The sequence below is a fragment of the Nycticebus coucang genome, chromosome 5 (genome assembly GCF_027406575.1).
Source record: "Nycticebus coucang isolate mNycCou1 chromosome 5, mNycCou1.pri, whole genome shotgun sequence".
NCBI classification, from domain to species: domain Eukaryota; kingdom Metazoa; phylum Chordata; class Mammalia; order Primates; family Lorisidae; genus Nycticebus; species Nycticebus coucang.
Window position 1 is genome coordinate 45,445,241 of NC_069784.1, and position 25,892 is coordinate 45,471,132.

Consider the following 25,892-nt stretch of genomic DNA (forward strand, 5'->3'; position numbering starts at 1 on the left):
CTTTTTAATTTCAGAATTTCTGTTTAGTTCTTTTGGTAATTTTTATATCTTTATTGATATTCCATGTGGTAAGACATTTTTCATGCTTTCCTTTAGTTCTTTAGGAATGATTTTCTTTAGTTCTTTGGACATACTCTTTTTCTGTTAAGTTCAATGCCTAGGCTTCCTCAGCAGCAGTTTCTATGGTTTGCTTTTTTCTTATTTCTATGGGTCATACTTTCTTTTTATTTATTTATTTATTTATTTATTTGAGACAGAGGCTCACTATGTTGCCCTCAGTAGAGCGTCATGGCATCGCAGTTCACAGCAACCTCAAACTCTTGGGCTTAAGTGATTCTCTTGCCTCAGCCTTCCAAGTAGCTGGGACTATAGGCACCCGTCACAGTGCCTGGCTATTTTTTGTTGCTGTTGTACAACTGTTTATTGCAGTTGTCATTGTTGTTTAGCAGGCCTGGGTCAAGTTAGAACCTGCCAGCCTCTGTGTATGTGGTCGGCACCATAACCACTGTGCTATGGGCACTGAGCCAAGGGCCATACTTTCTTGTTTTATAGAATGTCTCAAATTTTGTTGAAAATTGGACATTTAAAAAAACATAATGATGACCTGGAAATCAGATTGTCCTTATCCGCATGGTTTATTGTTTCTTCTTGTAGTAGTTTTTATTGTTTAGTGATTTTTTTTGAAACTAATACTGAAAAGTTTGTTCTCTTGTGATTGAAACTGGTCTCTACTTGATCAGCTTAGTGTTCAGCTAATGTTTGGACAGAAATGTCCTTAAATGCCTGGAATCAATAAATTTCAGTCTTTGCCAAAGACTTTATATGTGTATAAAGGCACGTCCTCAACACTCAGCCAGGCAGTTGACAAATCTACTTAGTTTTTAATTCCTGCTTGTGGAGAACCTCAAGATAAGGCAGTGATGAGAGCTTAGGGCCTTCTTGGGTCTTTTCTGAGGCTGTACACAGCCCTATGCATATGTGCAGGCTTCTGTATTTATGGAAATATGTCAGAGCTTTTAGAGCCCCTATGGATATCTTGTTTCCTACCTGTACTTTTTTTTGAGACAAAGTGTCACTATATCACCCTAGCACACAGCAACCGCAAACTCTTGGGCTTGAGCAATTCTCTTGCCTCAGTCTCCCAAGTAGCTGGGACTATTGGCTCCTGCCACAACACCTGGTTGTTTTTATTTTTATTTTTTTGTAGTTGTCATTGTTGTTTAGCAGGCCTGGGCTGGGTTTGTACCAGCCAGCCCCAGTGCATTTGGCCGCCCGAACCAGCCACCTACCTGTACTTTTAATGTTTTTGTTTACCCCAATCGTCAGTCACTGCTTTAGGTTGCTGCAGTGTTAAAACACATTTTTATAATTGTTGTTGACAAATGCTGTCCCCTATCTCAAAAAAGCCTAAGGAGAAGCCTTTTTTTTTTTAAACTGAATGATTTCTTGGGTTGAATTATGATCAGTCTTGTAAGTAGGATCTTTGAGAGATCTACTAGACAGATCAAATAATGACAGAACTTCACTTACGTTCTTCTCTGTCTGGTGGTTGCCAGATTGTAGCAGGAATGTGGACTGTTAGTTTTTAAGGATAATATAGAGCTGGAAAGCAGAAGATAGGACCTAGAAATGCTAAGATACCACAAAATTTGCTGTTTTTACAAAGATTCAACCATAAACCTTTTTTTTTTTCTTTATGGAATTGATAGTCTCCTTTGGTTAATTGGTTAATTAATTGGTTAATTTTTCAGAATTCAGGAAAAAAACTGCCAAATTTTACCAGTATTTTTATAGCTTTTATGGAGGAATGCAATTTTAGAGCTTTTTACTCTGCCATTTTGGCTCTTGTCAGTAACTTTACTTTTATTATTTTTTTTTATTAAGTCATAAACACATACATCATGTATACATTAATGCATTTATGGGGTACAGTGTGCTGATTTTAAATACAATTTGGAATGCTTACATCAAACTAGTTAATACAGCCTTCACCTCATTTACTTATTGTATTAAAACATTTATACTCTATGCTTAATAGATTTGACATGTACCTTTGCAAAAGCATCTCAAGAATGGAAGAAGTATCCAATGTACTCAGTACTATTATGAAACCAATTTATAATCACTCACACTTTCATATGAAAGATAAATCACAACTATAGCCCAGGATGAAAGAGAGAAGAGGAGGGGGATGGGTGTAGAGGAGGAGGATTGATGGAGGGAAGGTAAACAGTGGGACCCAACTTAGTCACTTTACTTTTTTTTTTAAATTTAATTTAATTTAATTTTATTAAATCATAGCTGTGTACATTAATGCAATCAGGGGCACCAACACTAGTTTCATAGACCGTTTGACACATTTTCATCACACTGGTTAACATGGCCTTCCTGGCATTTTCTTAGTGATTGTGCTAAGACATTTACATTCCACGTTTACTAAGTTTCACATATACCCTTGTAAGATGCACCGCAGGTGTAATCCCACCAACCCCCCTCCCTCTCCTCCCTTTCCCTCTTCCTCCTATTCTTAGGTTGTAACTGGGTTATAGCTTTCATGTGAAAGCCATAAATTAGTTTCATAGCAGGGCTGAGTACATTGGATACTTTTTCTTCCATTCTTGAGATACTTTACTAAGAAGAATATGTTCCAGCTCCATCCACGTAAACATGAAAGAGGTAAAGTCTCCATATTTCTTTAAGGCTGCATAATATTCCATGGTGTACATATACCACAATTTATTAATCCATTCGTGGATCGATGGGCACTTGGGCTTTTTTCATGATTTAGCAATTATGAATAGGGCTGCAATAAACATTCTGTTACAAATATCTTTGTTATGATGTGATTTTTGGTCTTCTGGGTATATGCCTAGTAGAGGAATTATAGGATTGAATGGCAGATCTATTTTTAGATCTCTAAGTGTTCTCCATATATCTTTCCAAAAGGAATGTATTAATTTGCATTCCCACCAGCAGTGTAGAAGTGTTCCCTTTTCTCCACATCCACAACATCTCTGGTCTTGGGATTTTGTGATATAGGCTAATCTTACTGGACTTAGATGATATCTCAAAGTAGTTTTGATTTGCATTTCTCTGATGATTAAAGATGATGAGCATTTTTCATATGTCTGTAGGCCGCGCGCCTGTCTTCTTCAGAGAAGTTTCTCTTCAAATCCCTTGCGCAGCCTGCGATGGGATCACTTGTTCTTTTCTTGCTTATACGTTTGAGTTCTCTGTGGATTCCGGTTCTTAAACCTTTGTCGGAGACATAACCTGCAAATATCTTCTCCCATTCTGGGGCTGTTTGCTTGCTTTACTTACTGTGTTCTTGGCTGTGCAGAAGCTTTTTAGTTTGATCGTGTTCCAGTAGTGTATTTTTGAAGCTGCTTGAATTGCCTGGGGGGTCCTCCTCATAAAATACTCGCCCAGACTGATTTCTTCAAGGGTTTTCCCTGCAGTCTCTTCTAGTATTTTTATAGTTTCATGTCTTAAGTTTAAATCTTTAATCCAGTGAGAGTCTATCTTAGTTAATGGTGAAAGGTGTGAGTCCAGTTTCAGTCTTCTACAGGTTGCCAGCCAGTTCACCCAGCACCATTTGTTAAATAGGGAATCTTTTCCCCACTGAATGTTTATAATTGGCTTGTCAAAGATTAAATAATGGTAAGTAGCTGGATTCATCTCTTGGTTCTCTATTCTGTTCCAGACATCTACTTCTCTGTTTTTGTGCTAGTACCATGCTATTTTGATCACTATTGATTTGTAGTATAGTCTGAGGTCTGGTAGCATGATTCCTCCTGCTTTGATTTTATTTCTGAGTAATGTCTTAGCTATTCGAGTTTTTTTCTGATTCCATATAAAACGAAGTATTGTTTTTTTCAAGATCTTTAAAGTACGGCAGTGGAGCTTTAATAGGGATTGTGTTAAAATTATATATTGCTTTGGGTAGTATGGACATTTTAACAATGTTGATTCGTCCCAGACATGAGCATGGTATGTTTTTCCATTTGTTAAAATTTTCAGCTATTTCTTTTCTTAGAGTTTAATAGTTCTCTTTATAGAGATCTGTCACATCTTTTGTTAGATAAACTCCCAAATATTTCATCATCTTTGGCAGTACTGTGAATGGAATAGAGTCCTTAACTGATTTTTCAACTTGACTGTTGTTGATATATATAAAGGCTACCAATTTATGGATGTTGATTTTGTAATCTGAGACACTGCTGTATTCCTTGATCACTTCTCAGAGTTTTGTAGTAGAATCTCTGTTTTTTTCCAGATATACAATCATATCATCTGCGAAGAGCGACAGTTTGATCTCTTCTGACCCTACATGGATACCCTCCATCTCCTTTTCTTCCCTAATTGCAGTGGCTAAAACTTCCATTACAATGTTAAAGAGCAGTGGAGACAATGGGCAGCCTTGTCTGGTTCCTGATGTGAGTGGAAATGATTTCAATTTAACTCCATTCAATATGATATTGGCTGTGGGTTTGCTGTAGATGGCCTCTATCAGTTTAAGAAATGTCCCTCCTATACCAATTTTCTTAAGTGTTCTGATCATGAAGGGATGCTGGATATTGTCAAAAGCTTTTTCTGCATCAATTGAGAGAATCATATGGTCTTTGTTTTTTAATTTGTTTATGTGCTGAATTATACTTATTAGATTTATGGATATTGAACCAGCTTTGAGACCCTGGGATAAAACCGACTTGGTCATGATGTATAATTTGTTTGACGTGTTGCTGGATTCTGTTTGTTAGGATCTTGTTGAATATTTTTGCATCTATATTCATTAGTGATATTGGTCTGTAATTTTCTTTTCTTGTTGGGTCTTTTCCTGGTTTGTGGATCAGGGTGATGTTTGCTTCATAGAACGTGTTGGGTAGTCTTTCTTCTTTTTCTACCTTTTGGAACAGGTTGAGTAATCTAGGTACTAGTTCCTCTTTAAAGGTTTGGTAGAATTCTGACGTGAAACCATCTGGTCCCGGGCTTTTCTTTTTAGGGAGGTTTTGTATGGTTGATGCTATTTCCGAACTTGATATGGGCCTGTTCAACATTTCCACTTGATTCTGGCTAAGTTTTGGAAGGTGATGTGCTTCCAAGTATTGGTCAATTTCCTTCAGATTTTCATATTTCTGAGAATAAAGTTTCTTGTAATATTCATTAAGGATTTTTTGAATTTCTGAGGAGTCTGTTATTTTGTCTTTGTTGTTTCTGATTGATGAGATTAGAGATTTTACTCTTTTTTTCCTGATTAGGTTGGCCAAAGGTTTATCTATTTTATTGATCTTTTAAAAAAACCAACTTTTGGATTTATTGATCTGTTGTATAATTCTTTTGTTTTCGATTCCATTTAATTCTGCTCTAATTTTGGTTATTTCTTTTCTTCTACTGGGTTTGGAGTTGGAATGTTCTTCCTTTTCCAGTTGCTTGAGATGTCCCATTAAGTCGTTAACTTCCTCTCTTTCCGTTCCCTTGAGGTAGGCTTGCAATGCTATCAATTTCCCTCTTAGGACTGCCTTTGCAGTATCCCAGAGGTTCTGATAATTCATGTCTTCATTGTCGTTTTATTCCAAAAATTTGGCAATTTCCTTCTTGATCTCATCTCTGACCTAGCTATCATTCAACATAAGGTTATTTAACTTCCATGTTTTTGTATGGGTATGCAGATTCCTGTTGTTACTGAACTCAACTTTTATTCCTTGGTGGTCCGAGAAGATGCAAGGAATAATTTCTGTTCCTTTAAATTTACTGAGGTTAGACTTGTGACCTAAGATGTGATCGATTTTGGAGTAAGTTCCATGGGCTGATGAGAAGTATGTGTATTCAGTTTTGTTGGGATGAAATGTTCTGTAGGTGTCTGCTAAATCCAAATGTTGGATGGTTAGGTTTAAATCTAAAATTTCTTTGCTCAGCTTTTTATTGGAGGATCCATCCAACACTGCCAAAGGAGTGTTGAAATCTCCGACTATTATGGAGCTGGAGGAAATCAAGTGGCTCATGTCTGTTAGAGTTTCTCTTATAAATTGAGGCGCATTCTGGTTGGGTGCATAGATATTAATAATTGAAATCTCATCATATTGAGTATTACCCTTAATGAATATGAAGTGACCATTGTTATCCTTCCTTACTTTTGTTGGTTTAAAGCCTATTGTATCTGCAAATAAAATTGCAACACCTGCTTTTTTCTGATTACCATTTGCCTGAAATATGGATGACCATCCTTTCACCCTGAGTCTATATTTGTCTTTTAAGTTAAGATGTGATTCTTGTTTGCAACAAATATCTGGCCTGAATTTCTGTGTCCAGTCAGCTAACCTGTGCCTCTTTAGAGGACAGTTTAAGCCATTCACATTAATGGAGAATATTGATAAGTCTGGTAAAATTTTGGGTATCGAGTTTTTCGAAAGTCCAGTGGACATTTTTAATCCTTTTGCCACTGTGGAAGTTGGAGTTTGATCAAAAGTTTCTGAGTGAGTTTACTTTTGTGGTAGAGGATTGGGCTGGTCATTATGGAGGATAGGTCTGAGAATATCCTGAAGAGCTGGTTTGGTTATGGTAAATTTCTTCAACATATGAATGTCATTAAAGTATTTAATTTCTCCATCATAAATGAAACCCAGTTTAGCTGGATACAGGATCTGGGGTTGAAAGTTATTTTGTTTTAGGAGATTAAAAGTCGATGACCACCCTCTTCTGGCTTGAAAAGTTTTAGCAGAGAGATCTGCAGTCATTCTAATATTCTTCCCTTTGTAAGTAATGGCTTTCTTACGTCTGGCTGCTTTGAGAATCTTCTCCTTCATATTAACTTTAGTGAAGTTAATTATGATATGCCTGGGGGATGTCTTATTAGGGTTGAGTCGTGCTGGGGTTTTGAAGCTTTCTGCTATCTGAATTTCAGAATCTCTAGGCATGTCTGGAAAATTCTCTTTCATAATTTCATGGAGAAGGGCCTCTGTGCCTAGCGAGGCCACATCATTGGTTTCAGGGATTCTAATGAGTCAGATATTAGCCTTCTTCGAATTATCCCAGTGCTCTCTGAGAGAATGATCCGTTTTTGCTCTCCATTTCTCTTCCTCTTTGAGAGTTTGGGAATGTTCAAAGGCTTTGTCTTCAATGTCAGAAATCCTTTCTTCTGCTTGCTCCACTCTTGTTACTGAGGGATTCTACTGTATTTTTCAGACCTTTGAGGGCTACAAATTCTTGCTTCAGTGTGTCTAAGTCTTTGGTGGTTTTGTCTTTAAATTTGTTAAATTCTGAGACAACTTTTGAATTTCTCCTTGAATTCCTAATTCCATTTTATTAATCTTGTTTGCAATGCAAATTCTGAATTTGATTTCTGACATCTCTGCCAGTTGTTTGTGAATGGGATCTTCAGTTACATCTGCCGTATCTTTCTTTGGGGGGGGTTGATCTATTCTGGTTATTCATGTTATCAGAGTTTTTCCACTGATTTTGCCTCATGATTGTTTTACTCCCTTTAATTTTTCCCCTGGAGCTCTGTCAAGGACCTGTACAGTGCTGTGGCCTGAGAAACTGGGGCCCTGTTTGGTGTGGTGGGGCTAATTGGTTCTGTCTTGTTTTCAGCTAGTTTCTGTTCGACCCTAGTGAAACAGTTACTCTGGGTTGAAGTCTCAGCTGTGGAGAAATACCAGCAATTAAGTCACCCCACCCACCACAGGCACCAATTGGTAAAGGAAAATCAAACCTTCTTAGAACCACACACCCAGGGAACCACCTGAATAGCCCTCAGACAATTGGCTCAGTTCAAAAGGTCCAAATCAGTTGTCTCAGTCAGCACCTGTCTCGGGTGGGAGAGTTTAAGTGGTCTCTGGGAACTGGATCACAGGGGTCTGGTGACTACTCTGATATGGCTTGCTCCAGTGCTGCGTGGAGTCAGGAGGAGCCACCCAGCAAATAGATCAGTTTGGGAAGGTTGATGCCTCCTTCCCCACCTTGCAGCTCTGTCACACCCAGTTGCTGTAGCCCCACAGGGCTGTGACCCAGTCATTTATCTGCAGTGAGCAGATACTCCAGAGGTTTGCACCTGCCTAAATCACAGGGAAGTCTGTATCTGCTGGTCTAGGCTACTGCTCTCTGCCTCTATCCACCAGGGTGTGGTGAGGCCTGTCAATCTTGGGCACTTGATGGAGGCTGGGGGTGTTCACTCAGTTCCAGCCCCATCCTTAGTTTATGTTACTGGCAGAACAGAACAACCCTGTGAGAGTGTGTTTCTGACCCTGCTAAATTCCTCTGCAGAGGAGAGGCTGATTTGAGTTCCCTCAGGAACTGTGCCTCAGGCCCTGTCTTTACTCCTGCAGGTTTGTATTTGCAGCACGATTAGTTGTCAGCTGTAGCCTCTTGGTCTCCTTTGTCTATAGGCTGATGATCCCCTGAGGGCCGGGTATGTCTTAGGCTCAGTAAAGCGGTCCTCTGGATTAGCCCCACCCTGGGAGTTTCCCAGCTCTGCGCATGTGTTTTCTAGTCCCAGCTTTCCACCCAGTACCGCCTCAGGCAAACCTTTTACTCACGGGGCCTGTGTTTCAGTCCCAGGTCTGTTCCATGGTGGTTGCCATCTGAGAAGATGCCCGGCCTCATCTGGTTTCCCAGGGAGACAGGAGGAGTGGCTACGGGATATCTGGGAGTGGGCCTTGTTATTGCTAAAGATGGCTGCTGCTCTGCACCTCGGGGCACCGCCGCTCCGGCGTGATTCCCTCTTAGCCGACAGTCGTCTCCTCACTCCTGTGCTGCAGAATCAGCACTGTCCAGCTGCAGTCCAGGTCCTGTCTACACCTCTCGAGACATCACCCAAGAATCTGGACTCCTTGGGGGCAGGCCTCCAGACCTCAGAGCGAGAGTGGAGGGGAGTGCTGGGAGCTCAGAGTTGCAGGTCGTAACACCAAGCTCATTGAGAGCAAATGAGCAAATAAACAGATACAAAGCCTACCAGATACACAAGTCCATAGATACAGAAACAGATAGAGACACATAGACATACAGACAACACCCACGACAACAGCAACATAAAAACAACTGCAATAAAAATAGTGATAATCATAAAATAATTGTAAAAAAAGAAAAAAGTGATGTTCATAGAAAAGTTAGAAGAAAGGAGAAATTAAAAATAGAAAATATAGAAATAAAAAATATATCTATATAAAAAGTAATAATGAAAAATTAACAAATGCTCCTCCAAAAAATGGTGAGGGAAAAAACAGCAAAAAAAAAAAAAAATAGAAAAAGAGAAAAGAAAAGAAAGGCACCAACCACAAAAATATTATTCTTGTATGTAGAAATATACATCTATGTGTATGATGTAGGGATCAACTTTCATAGGAATATATTCATACTGCAATACACTTTCTGGACACCTGGTGTCGCTGTGAGTGGTTTCCAGGCTTATACCTGATTCACAGTTTATACTGTTACCATGGTAACCACCTTCCCTGGCCGATCACGATTTTGGAGTTTCTGTAAAAGTTTGTCACCTAAGTATTGTGTAACCTCAGCTGTTCTGCTACAGACAGCACTTGCGATCTACCTTCCCACTCAGTGCAGGAGTCCATGCTTCTCAAATCTTTCCACTCTGTTCCCAGGTTCTCCTGCAAACTGGGGACTGCAATCGGCCTGGGGGGAGGGTGCTGCTGGGTTCGGGGGTCGCAGCGGGTCTGCGGCTGAAGAGTCTTGTGACTGTAGCCAGTTCCTGCAGCTGGAGCGCTCGGGGACCTTATTCTGAGTTTTATGGTTCAGAGTTTCCCTTTTGGATCAGGACCCACCAGTTCGCGGCACAGCCTGAACCGCCAACCCCCTCCAACATTCTTCACCAGGAATCCTCCAGTCTATTCAGGTCTCGGGGAAGGTGCCCGCCCTTTTGGGTAGTTCAAAATGTCTATTTCCCAGGCGGGATCCCTTCCCTTCAATTTTCCATCAGGCTGCCCAGCTCCCCGTGGTTTTGAGTGGCTCTCCTTTCAGATGCCTCCCTCAGTTCAGGAATAAATACTCATCAGTTGGGTTTTGTCAGCATTTGCAAGCTGCTGTCCTCCATAAGGGAGGGGCCTGCTGGCCAGCATGGCTAACCAGGGAAGAATCTCTACAACAGAGTCTGTGGTTTTAAATTACCCCTCATATATAGCAATCTGCCAATTTGCTGAGCATCTCCAGCTGTCCGTCCACACCAATAATCCACACACAGGGAAGGTCCAGACCCCCTTTCCTCTCACCTGATGGCTTGGGAAAGGTGGGCTATATGTCCATCCTGTCTGCCATCATGGCCCGCCTCCAGGTAACTTTACTTTTTAAAGATACTTTTTTAAATCATAAAAATTATAGGATATTATGGAATCCTAAACATTGACTAATGTATATTAAAACAAAAAGAATAAGCAAACATATTTTATTACAAAGCAGTAAGGAGTTTTATGAAGACAGCAAAGCATACTTATAATTAAAGTCCCTCTTAAGATTATTTATTGCTGAATGTGGATTGTCTGTCTGTCTCTCTATTATTTGTTTAGCAAGTTGAAGGGAAGGATAAAGAAAGTCAACTATTGTCAAGTTTTTTTGAAAAACATCAAAATTTCTAGTATCAAAAAATTAAATTTTTATTTCAAATTTTTGCCTCATATACTTGCCAGTAATAATGGAGATTTATAAAGACTCAAATTATCTTGAAATTATTAAATTCTTTTAACAGTATATATTTTATTTGATGGGATAACATTATTTTTTATTTTTGAATAGGCATTTACAGTGAAGACACCAACAAAAATGAAAATACAGCAAAGAGAAAACAAGAATGTACCCATCGAAGAAAGTACTAGAAAGAGAAAAATGGTCTTTGAATTTGATATTAATTCAGATAGCTCAGAAACAACTGATCTTTTGGTAAAAAATCTTATAAATAATCAGTATTTATATTATTGTATATATTATTTGTTGATGTATATGTATAACATATGTACATAGTGCCTACCATTGTAATATTAAAATGCAATGGCATTTTCTACAATACAGAACCCTAGGCTTTTGCAGCATTTTAAGAGAAATCAAGATTCAAATAATTTCCCTATAAATTTCAAAAAATATGGCATTCTGAAAATAATATAACATAGTTGGCATATGAGATTATTTATTGTTGTCTTGCTTTATAGCAGAGTATCACAAAGGAAATTTTATCATATTTTTTAAAGGAAAGGTGGAGTGAATAATTTTGTTTCAGCCAAATCTGTTATTCAGGCTCCTCTCTATTTTGCATATTATACATGTTCTTTTATTTTGCATCATTAATTTTTTGATATTTTTATCAAGGTATTGGTTTGTATCTGTCTTGAGGAGTTAAATGTATTAGGACAACATGTTTAAGAAGACTATTTCCTCTAGCACTTTGTATCACTATCCCCTATTCATACATACTAGTATTTTCTAAGGGCATAAAAATTGTTTATTGAGAATAAGTAAACTTTAATTCATTGCATTTAAAAGCGGGTAAACCATATCACACTAAATGGAGTGATGCACCAACAATTCTTAATGACAAAATTCCAGTTAAATCCACTATTTTAATATTATCACTGAAAAGATCCTTCAAGGTTTTCTTCGGCTTTGGAATTCTCTGTTTTCATTTATTCTGGAATAATGAGTAGTTGAAGTCTTAAAATTCTCATTACTGAAGTTAATTTATAGAATCTCTGCTCTAGTATCCCTTTGTTTTTATGATGATGATTAACATCTTCACAGTTAAAACTGTGAACTAGGTACTATTGTAAACACTTCACACAGATTCCTTCAGTTATTTCTTACAGCAATTCCATTTTTTAGCCGTACAAGTTGAGGTCCATGTCCATAAGTTCTACATCTGAGGATTCAGCCAAACCATAGATTTAAGATATTTGGGAAAAAATAACAATACATAAAAATAGTTATATTTACATAGGGTTTACATTGTAGTAGGTATTGTAAGTATTCAGAAATGATTTAAAGTATACAGAAGGATAAGCATAGGTTATATGAAATATGCCATTTTATATAAGGGACTTGAGCATACCCAGATTTGGGTATTCATAGGGAGGTCCTAGAACCAATACCCCATGTATACTGAATATAATTGTATAGACAGTGTTGTTATTTCTAGTTAACAGGGAGAAAACAGAGTCACACAAGTACCTTTTTTAATATCGTATAGCTGTAAGACATGGAGCCAAAATTTGAACACAGTCTGATTCTGTAGCCTGTGTACTCATTGTACATAATTGCCAATTTAAACTATAGTTCAGATATATAAAATTGTATGAGAATTAGTAGATATAACATGGGTTTTGGAATTAAACCTCCTAGGGTTATAATCCCTGCTGTTTTTCTATCAGTGGGAACTTAGACCAGCTTCTTAGATGATATGAGATTCAGAATTATTCAAAATTATTTCATTTTTTTTTAAAAGGAGCATCAATCAACTTTGCAATATAGTAAAACCATGACATTCATAGAAGTGTACACAGTCTTTAACCTAGTCTAAAAATACATTTCGCAGTGAGTTTCCTTGGTTGTAAATATCACATGAATCTATTAATCATTTTTGTAATTTTCTTAGCTTATGTAGTTCAATTTTGGTGAACATTCAAATTATTATAAAAATTGAGATTTAAAAATGGATTGTTGAGTATGACCACAGAAAGATGGAATTGAAAATGCCAGAAATCCATATCTCTACCTAGACAACAGCTATACTGGCATAAACTGTCTGAAGTAATTGTTTTGACACTCTGGAGTTTGATTTAAATGCTTGTAAGTTCCAGAGGAAAGCTTGGCTGGTAAATTGTAGTTAATTTTGATGAATTTTAGCCTTAAGTGTGGTAGAGGTTACCAGTCCCACAGCGTATAGTCCCGTGGTAGGTGGCCATGTTTATGTTTCTTGTGTGGCTTGCTAGAGCCAGGGTAAACAGTAAGGACCTTATCTTTCAAATAAAGAAATTGGGAAGTATGATCTTTTCAAAAAGCACAAGACAAATTAACAGAAATTGTCCCAGTAGAAGCCCAGACATTGGCTTTACTAAATATGGACCTTAAAAATCTGCCTTAAAGTAGCTCAAAGAGGTAATGGAAGACATAAACAAAGGTCAAAAACTATGAGAATAAAATGAGAATGCTGATATAAATAGAAATTATTAAAAGAACCACAGAAAATTCTGGGACTGAAAAGTACAATAACAGCACTAAAAAGCCCTTTTGAGGGATTCAAAGGAAGATATATATTTTTTTTATTTTTAATATTGTTTTCTGAGACAGAGTCTCACTTATCACCCTGGGTAGAGTGCAGTGGCGTCACAGCTCACAGCAATCTCAAACCCTTGGGCTTAAGCGATTCTCTTGCCTCAGCCTCCCAAGTAGCTGGGACTACAAGCACCAGCCACAATGCCCGGCTAGTTTTTTGTTGTTGGTGCAGTTGTCATTGTTGTTTAGCAGGCCCAGGGCGGGTTTGAAACCCACCAGCCCCAGTGTATGTGGCCGGTGCCCTAACCAGTGAGCCACGGGCACTGAGCCTCAAAGGAAGATTTAAATAAGTAGAAGAAAGAATTGGTGAACTTGAAGATGGAAAATTGATGTTACTGAGTCTAAAAGAGAAAAGAAAAGCATGAAGAACAGTGAACAGAGCCTCAGAGACTTATAGGACACCATCAAGTAGATCAATATGCATTGTAGGAGTAACACAAGAAAAAGAGAGGGACAAAGAGTATTTGAAGAGTAAAAATAGTATTTGAAGAAATAAATGATTGAAACTTCCCAAATTTTGATGAAAGACATGAGTCAGCAAATCCACAAAACTTAGCCAACTCCAAATAGGATAACTCAAGCAGACATGGAGACATTATATCAAATTGTTTAAAGAAAACCTTGAATCACCAAAAGAGAGGTAACTCATCACATACAAATTGTCTTCTCTGAGATTATTAATTTTTCTCATCAGAAACCTTGGAGACTAGAAGGCAGTGGGTTTATGTATTCAAAGTTCCAAAAGAATAAAATTATAAACTGAGAATTCTATATCTGACAAAACTGTTCTTTCAAAATTAAGATAGAAATTAAGATATTCCCAGATAAACAAAAGCTGAAGTCTGTTACCCCTATGTCTGTTCAAATGTGCTAAGAAGTCCTTTACATTGAAAAGATACTAGTGACTCAAAGCTCTATGAATAAATAATGAGCTCTGATAAAGGTAAAATTATGAGCAATTTTTTTTTTTTTGTAGAGACAGAGTCTTACTGTACCGCCCTCGGTAGAGTGCCGTGGCGTCACACAGCTCACAGCAACCTCTAACTCTTGGGCTTACGCGATTCTCTTGCCTCAGACTCCCGAGTAGTTGGGACTACAGGTGCCTGCCTCAACGCCCGGCTATTTTTTTGTTGCAGTTTGGCCGGGGCTGGGTTTGAACCCGCCACCCTCAGCATATGGGGCCGGCGCCCTACTCACTGAGCCACAGGCGCCACCCCAAATTATGAGCAATTTTTAAAAGATAGTATTTCAATTTTGGCTTGTAGCTCTACTTTTTTTTTTTTTTTTTTTACATAATTTTAAAGACATGCATAAAAGTTAATCTGTATTAGTGGGCCTACAATGTAAAAAGATGTAATTTGTGACATCAGTTAATGGAAAGGGAGTATAGAGCTGTGTGGAAGCAGAGTTTTGCAGGCTATTGAAGTTAAGTTGATAAATATTTGCATGAGATTCTTATTAGGATGTTAAATACAATCTTCATGGTAACTACAATGAAATTATCTATATGATATACATGAAAGGAAATGGGAAAGGAATCAGAATGTTGAGGAATCAGAATGTTGCCTCAACACAAAAGATGTTAATGGAGGATATCAGGAACAAAAACCTAAATAAGACATATTGAAAACAAATATCAAAATGACAGAAGTCCTTCTTTTTCAGTAATCATTTTAAATGTAAATGTATAGTCTTCAATTAAAATATATAGATTGCAAGAATAGATTTAAAAACATCCAACAATATGCTGTCTTCAAGACACTCTACATTCAAAGACACAAATTCATTAAAAAAGAAAGGATGGAAAAAAGTATTCCATGCAAAATAAAGAGCTGTGGTGGCTATTCTGCTATCAGACAAAATAGACTTTTAAGTCAGAAGTACAAAAGACAATAGGACATTATGTATTAATAAGTAGTTCAATCAATACAGCAGGAAGATATGACAGTTTTAAACATTTGTACATCTAATAACAGACCTTCAAAATATATGAAGCAAAACTTCATAGAATTGAAGGAAGAACTAGTAGACAATTTAATAACTAACTTTTATTAATGGAGAGAAACAACCAGAGAGAAGCTAATTAAGGAAATAGAGAACTTCACAATAAAGCAACTAGGTCTAGTAGAAAATAAAGAAAATTTTGCCCAATAACCTCACACAAAGTATCTTCTCTGACTAGAAGTAGATGAAGTTAGAAATCAATAAGAGAAGGAAAACTAAAATAGTTACAAATTTGTAGAAATTCAGCAGCATACTTTCAAAGAAATTACAAAATACTTAGAGATGAACAAAAAGGGCAATATTAATACAATTGCCAGACTTTAATGGGATACAGTAAAATCAGCTCTTTTTATAGTTATTGCAATGAAATTTATAGTTATAATGCCTACACTGAGAAAGAAAGCAGAGGGAGAAAATATAGAGCAGAGATAAACAAATTAGAAAACAATAGAGAAAATTAATAAAAGCAAAACTTGGTTCTGCCTTTAGCTAGACTGACAGAAAAAGAGAACACATATAACTAAAGTCTAATGAAATTGGGAACACTACTACTGACCTTTCAAAAATAAAAAAATTGGGGATGCCCCTAGCTCAGTGGTTAGGGCTCTAGCCACATGCTCCAAGTCTGGTGGTTTGGATCCCAGCCTGGGGCCTGCTAAACAAACAAACAAACAAAAAAAGCTGAGTGTTGTGACAGGCACCTGGGAGCCTACTAGGGAGGCTGAGACAAGAAAATCCCTTGAGCCCAGGAGTTTAAGGTTGCTGTGAGCTGTGACTCCACCTCACTCTACCAAGGGTGACAAAGTGAGACTCTGTCTCAATAAGAAAAACAAAATTAAATAAAATAATTAGAAGAGAACAGTATGAATAATTGTATGCCAATAAATTAGATAACCTTATTTTATGAGGCTTCCAGAATTAGCCTAATATCAAAGGCAAATGAAGACCTCACAAGAAAATTACAGACCAACATCCCTTATGAATTAGATACAAAAATATTCAACAAAATGTTAGCGAATCAAATCCAATAGCATATTGAAATAATTATTTGCCATGATCAGCTGGGATTTATTCTGGGAATGCTAGTGTGGTTTAACATAAGGAAACCAATGTAAAAATCTTATTTAATATAATTGAAGGGAAAAGTCACATGATCATTTCAATGCAAAGGCATTTGACAAAATCCAATACCCTTTCATGAAAGAAACTCTGAGAAAACTAGGAATATTGGGAAAATTCATCAATGTGATAAAGTGTGTTTATGGAATCCCAGACATCATACTCAATGGTGAAAGGCTAAAGGTTTACCCTCTAAGATTAAATATGAGGTTAATATGTCCACTTCCATTGCTGATATTCAACATTGTACTGGAAGTTCTAGCAAAGAGATATTAGATAAGGAAAATAAATATTTAAAAGGCATACAGATGGAAAGGAAAAGGAAGAGAGAAAATTATTTTTCTTCACAGATGATGTGATCCTATGTGTAGAAAATTCCTAAGACTCTGCAGGTGTCCTCAAACTTTTTAAATGGGGCCAATTCACTGTCCCTTCAGACCGTTGGAGGGCCAGACTATAGTTTAAAAAAATAAAAACTATGAACAAATTCCTATGCACACTGCACATATCTTATTTTGAAATAAAAAAACAAAACGAGAACAAATATAGTCACACCGCCTCATGTAGCCCGCGGGCCACAGTTTGAGGACCCCGGCTCTATAGGAAAGCTACTAGAGCTAGTAAATGAATTCAGTAAAATTGCAAGGTACAGTGTCAACAAATATTGATTTTTTTTCTATACACTGACAATAATCCAAAAAGGAAATTAATAAAGCAATTCTATTTGCAATAGCATATAAAATAATTACGTATTTTGGAACAAATCTCACCAAGAAAGTAAGAGACTTGTATAATGAAAATTATAAAATGTTGGTGAAAAAATTAAAGAAGACCTAAATAAATGGACATCCTATGTTCATAGACAGGAAGAATTTAACACTGTTAAGATGTCAGTACTACCCAAAGCAATACCCAGGTTCAATGCAGTCTTATCAAAGTTTCAGTAAGATTTTTAATAGAAAAGCCAATATTCAAATTTATATAGAGTAGCAAAGGGTCCCAAATGGCTAAAACAATCTTGAAAAATAAGGATAAAGTTGGAGGACTCAAGAGTTCCCACCTTTGAAATTTACTACAAAGATAGTAATTAAAATAGTGCTGGTATAAGGACAGACATAAACCAGTGGAACAGAATAGAGCCTACTAATAAACCCTCAAGTATGTAGTTAATTGATTTTTGATAAGAGTGTCATGGGGGAAAGGGCAAATAGTGCTAGGAAAACTGGATGACACATGTAAAGAATGAAGTTGGACCCTTACTGTCTTAGTGTATATGTATTGTTATAGAGCAGCGGTTCTCAACCTGTGGGTTGTGACCCCTTTGTAACAATGAAAATACGTCGTGGCATTAGGAAGGTTGAGAACTACTGCTATAGAGGAATACCTGAGGTTGTTTTATAAACAAAAGAGTTTTATTTGCCTCATGGTTCTGCAGACATAGTTTTTAAAAAGCATGGCACCAGCAGCTGCTTCTGGTGAAGGCCTCAGACTACTACTACTCATGGCAGAAGGCTAAGGGAAGCCAGCATATCACATGTGAGAGAGGGGGGAAGAGAAGGGGAGGGAGGTGCCAGGCTTTTTATTTAAGAATAAGCTCTCTCAGGAACTAATAGAGTGAGAATTCACTCTTTACTGTGCGGATGGCACCAGGTTGTTAATGAATGTAGGGACCTTCTATCAGGCCCCACGTTCATTATAATCAGATTTCAACACGATAAATGGCGGGGGGTGGGGGCTACAAATATACAAAGTATATTACTCAAGCCATGTGAAAAATTGACTCAAATTGGGATAAGGACCTAAACTTAAGAGCTAAAACTATAGAACTCTAGAAGAAAATATTGGAGAAATTTTCATGACATCGACAGTGTCATGTATGACACCAAAAACACAGATAAGAAAAAAGTAGATAAATTGGACTTCAAAATTAAGAACTGTTGTGCCTCATAGGACACTATCAAGAAAGTTAAAAGCCAAGCTACAAAGTGGGAGGAAATACTTGTAAATCATATAGCTGAGAAGGGATTAAAAGTCCAGGTTATATGATGAACTCTTACAACTCAAGAATAACAAAATAACCCAATTAAACAACAGACAAAGGACTTGAATAGACATTTCTCCAAATTTAACATATAAATGGCTGAAAAGGACATGAAAAGAATGCTACAAAGAGCCATAAGGATAGATAAGGTTTTGTTGTTTTAAATTAGATTAACTTATTAATCATTATTTTTATTTGGGCAGTCATTCATGAATAGTCAATTACTGTGCACTAAGTAAAATTTTAGTGATAGTTTATAACATGATTTTTAAAATTTCTTTTTTTAAGATAGTTGGTGCATACTGGTTCTGAGTGTATCTATAAAGATAGTTATGAGTTATTTACAGAATTATGAAATTTTATATTTATAAATGTATGTTTGAAATTTCTCATCCATGAAGCCTCTTAAGTTTTTGTTAAGTGTGCTTTAATAAGCATGAAAAGATCGCGTGAGTTGACTGTTTACGTGACTAAATATGCCAGACTATTTGGATTTGATTTTCCCTAACTCTTATTTGCTGTGTAATTTAAGACATATTACTTAATATTTGTGTGCCTGAGTTTCCTCATCTGTAAAATAGGGATAATGGTATATCTAATTCATGAAACTATTGCAAAAATTAAAACTAATTAAAGTATTAGAAGTGCCTAAAACAGTGTCTGGCATATAGAAAGTACTAAGTAAGTTTTACCTATTGTTTTTTAGAGAATTATAATATTCATAAATTTATAATTTTTATTGTGGTAAAATCATGTAACATATAATTTACTATCTTAACCATTTTTATCTGTACAGGTCAGTGTTACTAAATATATTCATGAAGTTCTGTAACCATCGCCATCATTTATCTTCCTAACTCTTCATTTTGTAAAATTAAAACCTTATACCCATTAAACAATAGCCTCCTCATTCCACCTTCCCACTAGTCTCTGGCAATCATCATTCTACTTTCTCTCTTGATTTTAACTATTCTATATATCTCAGCTATGTATCTCAGTAAGTGAAATCGTGCAATATGTGTCCTTTTGTGACTGGCTTTTTCACTTGGCATCAAGTCCATATTGGGTTTGTCCATATTGCAGCATGTGTCAAAATTTTCTTCCTTTTTAAAGTTGAACAATATTTTATTGTATTTATTGTAAAACGTGTATGCTGCGTTTTGCTTGTTCATTTCTGTGTTGGTGGATACTTGGATTGCTTCAGTGTTTTAGCTGTTTGAATAATGCTGCTATTAACATGGGTGTACAGACTCTGCTTTCAGTTCTTTTGGGTGTATACCCAGAAGTGGAATTGATGGATCATGGATAATCTTATAATTTTTATGGGATTATGAATGCTTATTATAGGTCTAAAAGTGAGCTTCTTAGTTTTACTAAAAAACTCACTTTTGGACCTTGGGGTAGAATGAGGAGAAGAAAGTAGTAGCATAAAGACCCTGAAACTGAAATAGAAATCAGTAGTAAAATGCTGCTCCTTATACACATCTTGTATTTCACATAGTGCTTGGGGATTATATTTAATAGAATAAAAATCTAGATGCTTATTTGGCTAACAACTTATGTTGTTGTCTTCTTTAATTAGTCATTCTTTCCTTATTCTCTTCTTTCTCCTCCCATCTCATCCTTTTCTCTCTCTCTTTATACTCTTAATTCTTCTCATATGTGATATATTACCATAATTTTAATAATATAATATTAATGATAAAAAAGATAGTAGCCCTCAACATTATATTTTTGTATTTTTCCTCAAGAGCATGGTTTCAGAGGAAGAGACATTGAAAAAAGTATACAAGAACAGTAATCCGTCAACTAATCATTTTTATGACAGAACACCAAAAATGGTAGTATTTAAATTTTATTTCAGAAAGCAGATTTTAAAGCTGATATTTTTAAAATAATTAAGCATGTTAATTATTTTATTTTATTTTATATTCAGACTTCTCCATGTCTAACAGCCTCTGGATCTTCAATGAAGGTTGGAAGTGTGAAAAAAATTCAGGAGGACCGTTGGGCTATAATCGCTAAAATGGATAGGAAAAAAAAAGTAAAAGAAGCAGAAAAGCTGTTTGTTTAATTTCAGAAAATCATTGTGATTCAGAAGCCTAATAACATCAAATGTGTAGTTAATTTTTTATTTTTATTTTCTTGAGAGCCAAACCTTTATGTGGAAATTGAGGCTTTGAAAAATATTTGCAAAAATAATTTGTTGCTTTATGTTTTTAGATTTTTGGCCTAAATGTGAAATAACTACATATATCTGAAAACTTGTCATTATATTCAGAAAATTATATTTTGTTGTTACTTTGTCTTGTATTCAAGAAAACTGTTTTTCACTATATTTTCAAATTTGTAAAGTTAGCCTTTGGATGTTAGGCTAGATGTATTCTTTATTGTTGACTATTAAAAAATTTTAGATGTAAGTAAGTGCTTCTCATTGATTCTTTGAGGTCATCTGAACAGCTAATCATTATAATTTTGAGAATATTATTCACTTTTAAAATCTTGAGAGCATTGTGGTACAATTTTACATTTCTGAACCACCTTTGATTTCTCTATTTATGAAACTGACAAATGGCCTTTAATAGCAGGAACAAAAGGGATATACCAGAATGACTTCCTGAAATACTTCATTTATACAACATTTATTTTTATTATTTTTGTTTTGTTTTATTGTTTTATTTCAAAATATTAAGGGGTTACAAATATTTTTGTTACATGGATGCCTTATAACAAAAAGTTAAGTTGGGGCTTTTAGTATGCTCATCAGAATAGAGATAGCTGTACGCAATATGAAGTTTTTATCCTCACTACCCTCCCACTCCCCTTCTTAGTTTCCAATGTCCTTTATATTTCCTTGTGCCCATGTGTGTCCATCATTTACCTTCCAATTATTAGTGAATACATGTGATATTTGTTTTTTCATTTCTGAGATATCTCACTTAAGATAATGGCCTCCAGTTCTATCCAAGTGCCTGCAAAAGACGTTATTTCATGCCTTTTTATGGCTGAGTAGTACTCCATTGTGTGTGTGTGTACACACCACATTTTTCTTCCAGACTTTACAGGGGTACTTTCATTTTGGTTATATAATTTGCTTTTGTACACTTTAAGTCAAAGTTATAAGTGTGCCCTTTACCCAGAATATGTGCATTGCACCAGTTAGGTGTGAATTTATCCAACCTCTCCTTTTCCTCTCCCACCTACTTGATTGATGGTTGAGTTTTACTTCTTTATGTACATGTAAGTGTTGATCAGATAGTTCAATTTAATATTGAATGATGTGTTTGTTTTTCCATTCCACTTAGAAGAACGTCTTCAGTTCCATCCTGGTTGTTAAAAGATACTAGATTACCATTTTTACTCTTTGGGGGTGTGTGTGTGTGTACAGGGTGTCCATAAAGTTCCTCTGCAGTTTAAAGTAGTATTGTGCATGAACTTTGTGGCCACCATACACACACAACACTTTTTCTTTCACATCTTTGCAATTGTGAATTGTGCTGTAATAAACATTTGAATGCAGATATCTTTTTGATAAAACGACTTTTCCTTTGGGTAGATATACTCAATAGTGGGATTGCTAGAATTGCTAAGTCTATTTTTATTTCTTTAAGGAATCTCCACACTGTCTTCCATGTAAGTTGTACTAATCTGCAGTCCCACAACAGTGTATATGTGTTCCTTTCTTTCTGCATTCACACCAGGGTCGATTTAAAAAATTTTTTTTAATAATGGCCATTCTGACTGGTAACGTGGCGTATCATTGTGGTTTTAATCTGCATTTCATTGATGATTAGTGATGCTGAACATTTTTTTCATGAATTTGTTAACCACTTGTCTGTTTTCATTTGAAAAACTGCTCATTTACCTACTTTTGATAGGGTTATTTTTTTTCTTGTGAATTTATTTGAATTCTTTGTAGATTCTGGATATTAGCCTTTTATTGGATGTATAGTTTGTAAATATTTTCTCTCATTGTATAGATTGTCTATTTACTCCTTTGGTGTATAGAAATTTTTAATTAAATTTAATTAAGTACCATTTATTTATTTTTGTTGTTGTATGTGACTTTGAGGTCTTAGTGATACAAGTTTTTGCCTAGGCCAATGTCTAAAGAGTTTTTCCTCTGTTTTCTTCTAGAAGTTTTATGGCTTCATGCCTTACATTTAAGTCTTTTATCCATCTTGAATTAATTTTTGTATATAGTGAGAAATAAAGATCCTCTTTTATTCTTTGTATGTGGCTATTCAGTTTTCCCATAGCCATTTATTGACAGGGATTCTTTCCCCCAGTGTATGTTTTTGTCTGCTTTTTCCAAAAGTAGTTGGTTGTAGGTAAATGGTTTTATTTCTGGATTTTCTAGTTTATCCCATTGGTCTATGTTTCTATTCTTATACCAGTATCATGCTGTTTTTGTTTCTTACAGCCTTGTAGTATAATTTGAAGTCAGGCAATGTGGTTCCTGCAGATTTGTTCTTTTTGCTTAAGATTGTTTTGGCTATTCTGGCTCTTCTGTGGATCCAAATGAAACTTATTTTTTCTACATCTGTGAAATGGGAATTATGGGACTCCATAATTTCGATGGGAATTATGTTGAATCCTTAGATCACTTCGAGCAGTGCGGACATTTTAATGATGTTCATTCTACCAATCCGTGAGCTTGGCATGTATTTGCATTTGTTTGTGTCATCTGTGATTTCTTTCACCCGTGTTTTTTAGTTCTTCTTGTAGAGATCTTTTGCCTCCATGCTTAAGTATATTCTTAGTGATTTTCTTTATAGCTATTGTAAATGGTATTGAATCCTTGATGTGACTCTTAGCTTACTATTATTAGTATACAGTTACATGCTGTATACTACAGATTTGTGTACATTGATTTTTGTAACCTGAGACTTTGCTGAATTTATTTGTCAATTCTGAGAATCTTTTGGTGGAGTCTGTAGGGTTTTCTAGGTACAGGGTCATATTGTCAGCAAACATAGCTTAACCTCCTCATTTGTAATTTGGATGGCCTTTATTTCTTTCTCTTGCCTAACTGCTCTGGCTAGGGCTTCAAATACTATGCTGAATACTTGTGACAGTGGGCATCCTTGTTTTGGTCCAATTATTAGGGGAATGCTTTCAAGGTTTCTCTATTCACTGTGATGTTGGAATTAACTATGATGTTGGCTATGGGTTTGTAATATAAGGCTTTTATAATTTTGAGGTATGTTCCTTCTCTGCTAGTTTGTTGAGGATTTTTATCATGAAAGGGTAATAGATTTTTATCAAATACTTTTTCTACCTGTCTTGAAATAATATGATCTTTGTGTTTATTTTTGTTTATGTGGTGAATCATATTTATTGATTTGCATATGTTGAACCATCCTTGCATCCCTTGGCTAAAACCTATTTGAGATACTGAGTTATCTTTTTGATGTACTGTTGAATTCAGTTTGCTAGTATTTTATCGGGGATTTTTGCACTCATGGTCAAGAAGAATATTGGTTTATAGTTTTCTTTTTTGAGATAGTGTCTTACTCTGTTGCCCAGACTAGAATGCCACAGTGTCAGTATAGCTCATAGCAACTTCAATCTCTTAGGTTCAAACAATTCTCCTGCCTCAGCCTCCCAAGAGGCTGGGACTATGGGTGCACACCACAATGCCCAGGTAGGTTTTTTTTTTTTTCTATTTTTTTAGTAGAGGTGGGGGTCTCACTCATGCTCATGCTTGTCTCAACTCTTAAGCTCAAGTGATCCTCCAGCCTTGGCCATCTAGAGTCCTAGGATTACAGGCAAGAGCCACTGTGCCCAACCTATATAGTTTTCTTTATTTTTGTTATGTCCTTTAATGGCTTTGGTAGGTGATACTGGCTTCACAGAATGAATTAGGGAGGATTTCCCCCCACCCATCTCAATGTTATAGAATTATTTCTGCAGGATAGATACTAGTTCTTTGTGGGTTTGGTAGAATTTGGCTGTGAAGCCTTCTGGTTTGAGGCTTTTATAGTTGGAAGATTTTTTTCTTACTGATTCAATCTTGTTTCTTGTTACTGATTTATTCTGTATTGCTATTTCTTCCTGATTCTGCTTGATGGTAATACATATCTAGGAATTTATCCATTTCATCTATGTTTTCTAGTCTCTGTCTAGAGATTTTCATAGTATTCATAGATGATACTTTGTATTTCTGTGGTATCAGTTGTAATGTCTCCTTTTTAAATTTCTGATTGGGCTTATTTGAGTCCCTTCTCTTCTATTTCTGGTTAATCTGCAAGTGGTCTATTGATTTTGTGTATCTTTTTCAATAAACAATATTTCATTTTATTTATCCCTTTTAGTGATTTTTTGGTTTTCATTTCATTTAGTTTTGCTCTGAGCATTATTTCTTTTCTTCTGCTGTGTGTGGGTATGATTTGCTCTTTTTACCTTATTCCTTGAGCTGTGACAGTAGGATATTAATTTTCTGTCTTTCCTATGTAGGCATTTAAGGCTTTAACGTTCCTCTTAGGACTGCTTTTGCTCTATCCCGTAGATTTTGAAACCATGTGTCCCCTTCACTTTAGAGAATCTTCTGATTTCCATCTTAATTTCAGCCTTGACCTTGGGATTGTTCAGTAGGTGGTTGTTTAATTTCCATGACTTTATGTAGATTTGAGTGTTTCTCTTAGAATTGATTTTTAGTTTTATTCTACTATGGACTGAGAAGAGACATGGTATGATTTCAGGTTTTTTGAATTGAGATTTGTTTTGTAGCCTAAGATAAGCTCAATCTTGGAAAATGTCCTATGTGCTGGTGGGAAGAATGTATATTGTGGAGTTTTGGGATAGAATGTTCTATAAATGTCTGTTAAGTCCATTTACTGTAGAGTCTTGTTTAAGTCTAGTGTTTCTTTATTGATTTTTTGCTTCAATGATATGTCCAGTCTGAGAGTGGGGTCTTGAAGTCCCAGAAATTATGATAGTACTGTTTATTACTTTGCTTAGGTCTACTAGAACATACTTCATGAATCTGAACAATCTTTAGGATTGTTAGGCAAGTTGAATTTATCCTTTTATCATTATAGAATGACCATCTTTGTCTTTCTTTGTGTGTGTGATTTTACAATTTTATTTGATGTGTCTGACAATCACAAGTTAAAATATGGAACGCTTCACAAATTTGCATGTCATCCTTGCGCAGAGGCCATGCTAATCTTCTCTGTATCATTCCAATTTTTTAGTATACGTGCTACCGAAACAAGCACCATCTTTGTCTTTCTTTTACCATTGTTGATTAAAAGTCTATTTTATCTGATAGGAGAATGGCTACACCTTCTCGCTTTTGATTTCCATTTGCATGGAATATTTTTTCTATTCCTTTACACTTGAGTCCATGTGAGTCCTTTTGGGTTAGATGTGATTCTTAAAGACAGCATTTACTCCTCAGGTGTGTGTGTGTGTTTAAGTAGGGCATTAAGACCATTCACATTCAGTACTAGTATTG

The 25,892-nt window shown here is 35.9% G+C and overlaps 1 protein-coding gene and 1 non-coding gene across 2 annotated transcripts in view; one reads left to right on the plus strand and one right to left on the minus strand.

Annotated features, from left to right (window-relative positions):
* Positions 1 to 20,504, plus strand: part of SYCP1 (synaptonemal complex protein 1) — a 128,734-nt gene extending 108,230 nt beyond the window's left edge. Inside the window, exons 29-31 of the mRNA XM_053591310.1 lie at positions 10,741 to 10,884; positions 20,182 to 20,271; positions 20,367 to 20,504. Of these exons, the coding sequence (XP_053447285.1) occupies positions 10,741 to 10,884; positions 20,182 to 20,271; positions 20,367 to 20,504 (372 nt within the window). The remainder of the gene's footprint in view (positions 1 to 10,740; positions 10,885 to 20,181; positions 20,272 to 20,366) is intronic.
* A 5,040-nt stretch (positions 20,505 to 25,544) lies between these two features.
* LOC128586916 (U6 spliceosomal RNA) lies at positions 25,545 to 25,653 on the minus strand. Its single transcript, XR_008380373.1, has one exon. It is a non-coding gene; the product is annotated as a U6 spliceosomal RNA (small nuclear RNA).
* Between the last annotated feature and the right edge of the window lie 239 nt (positions 25,654 to 25,892).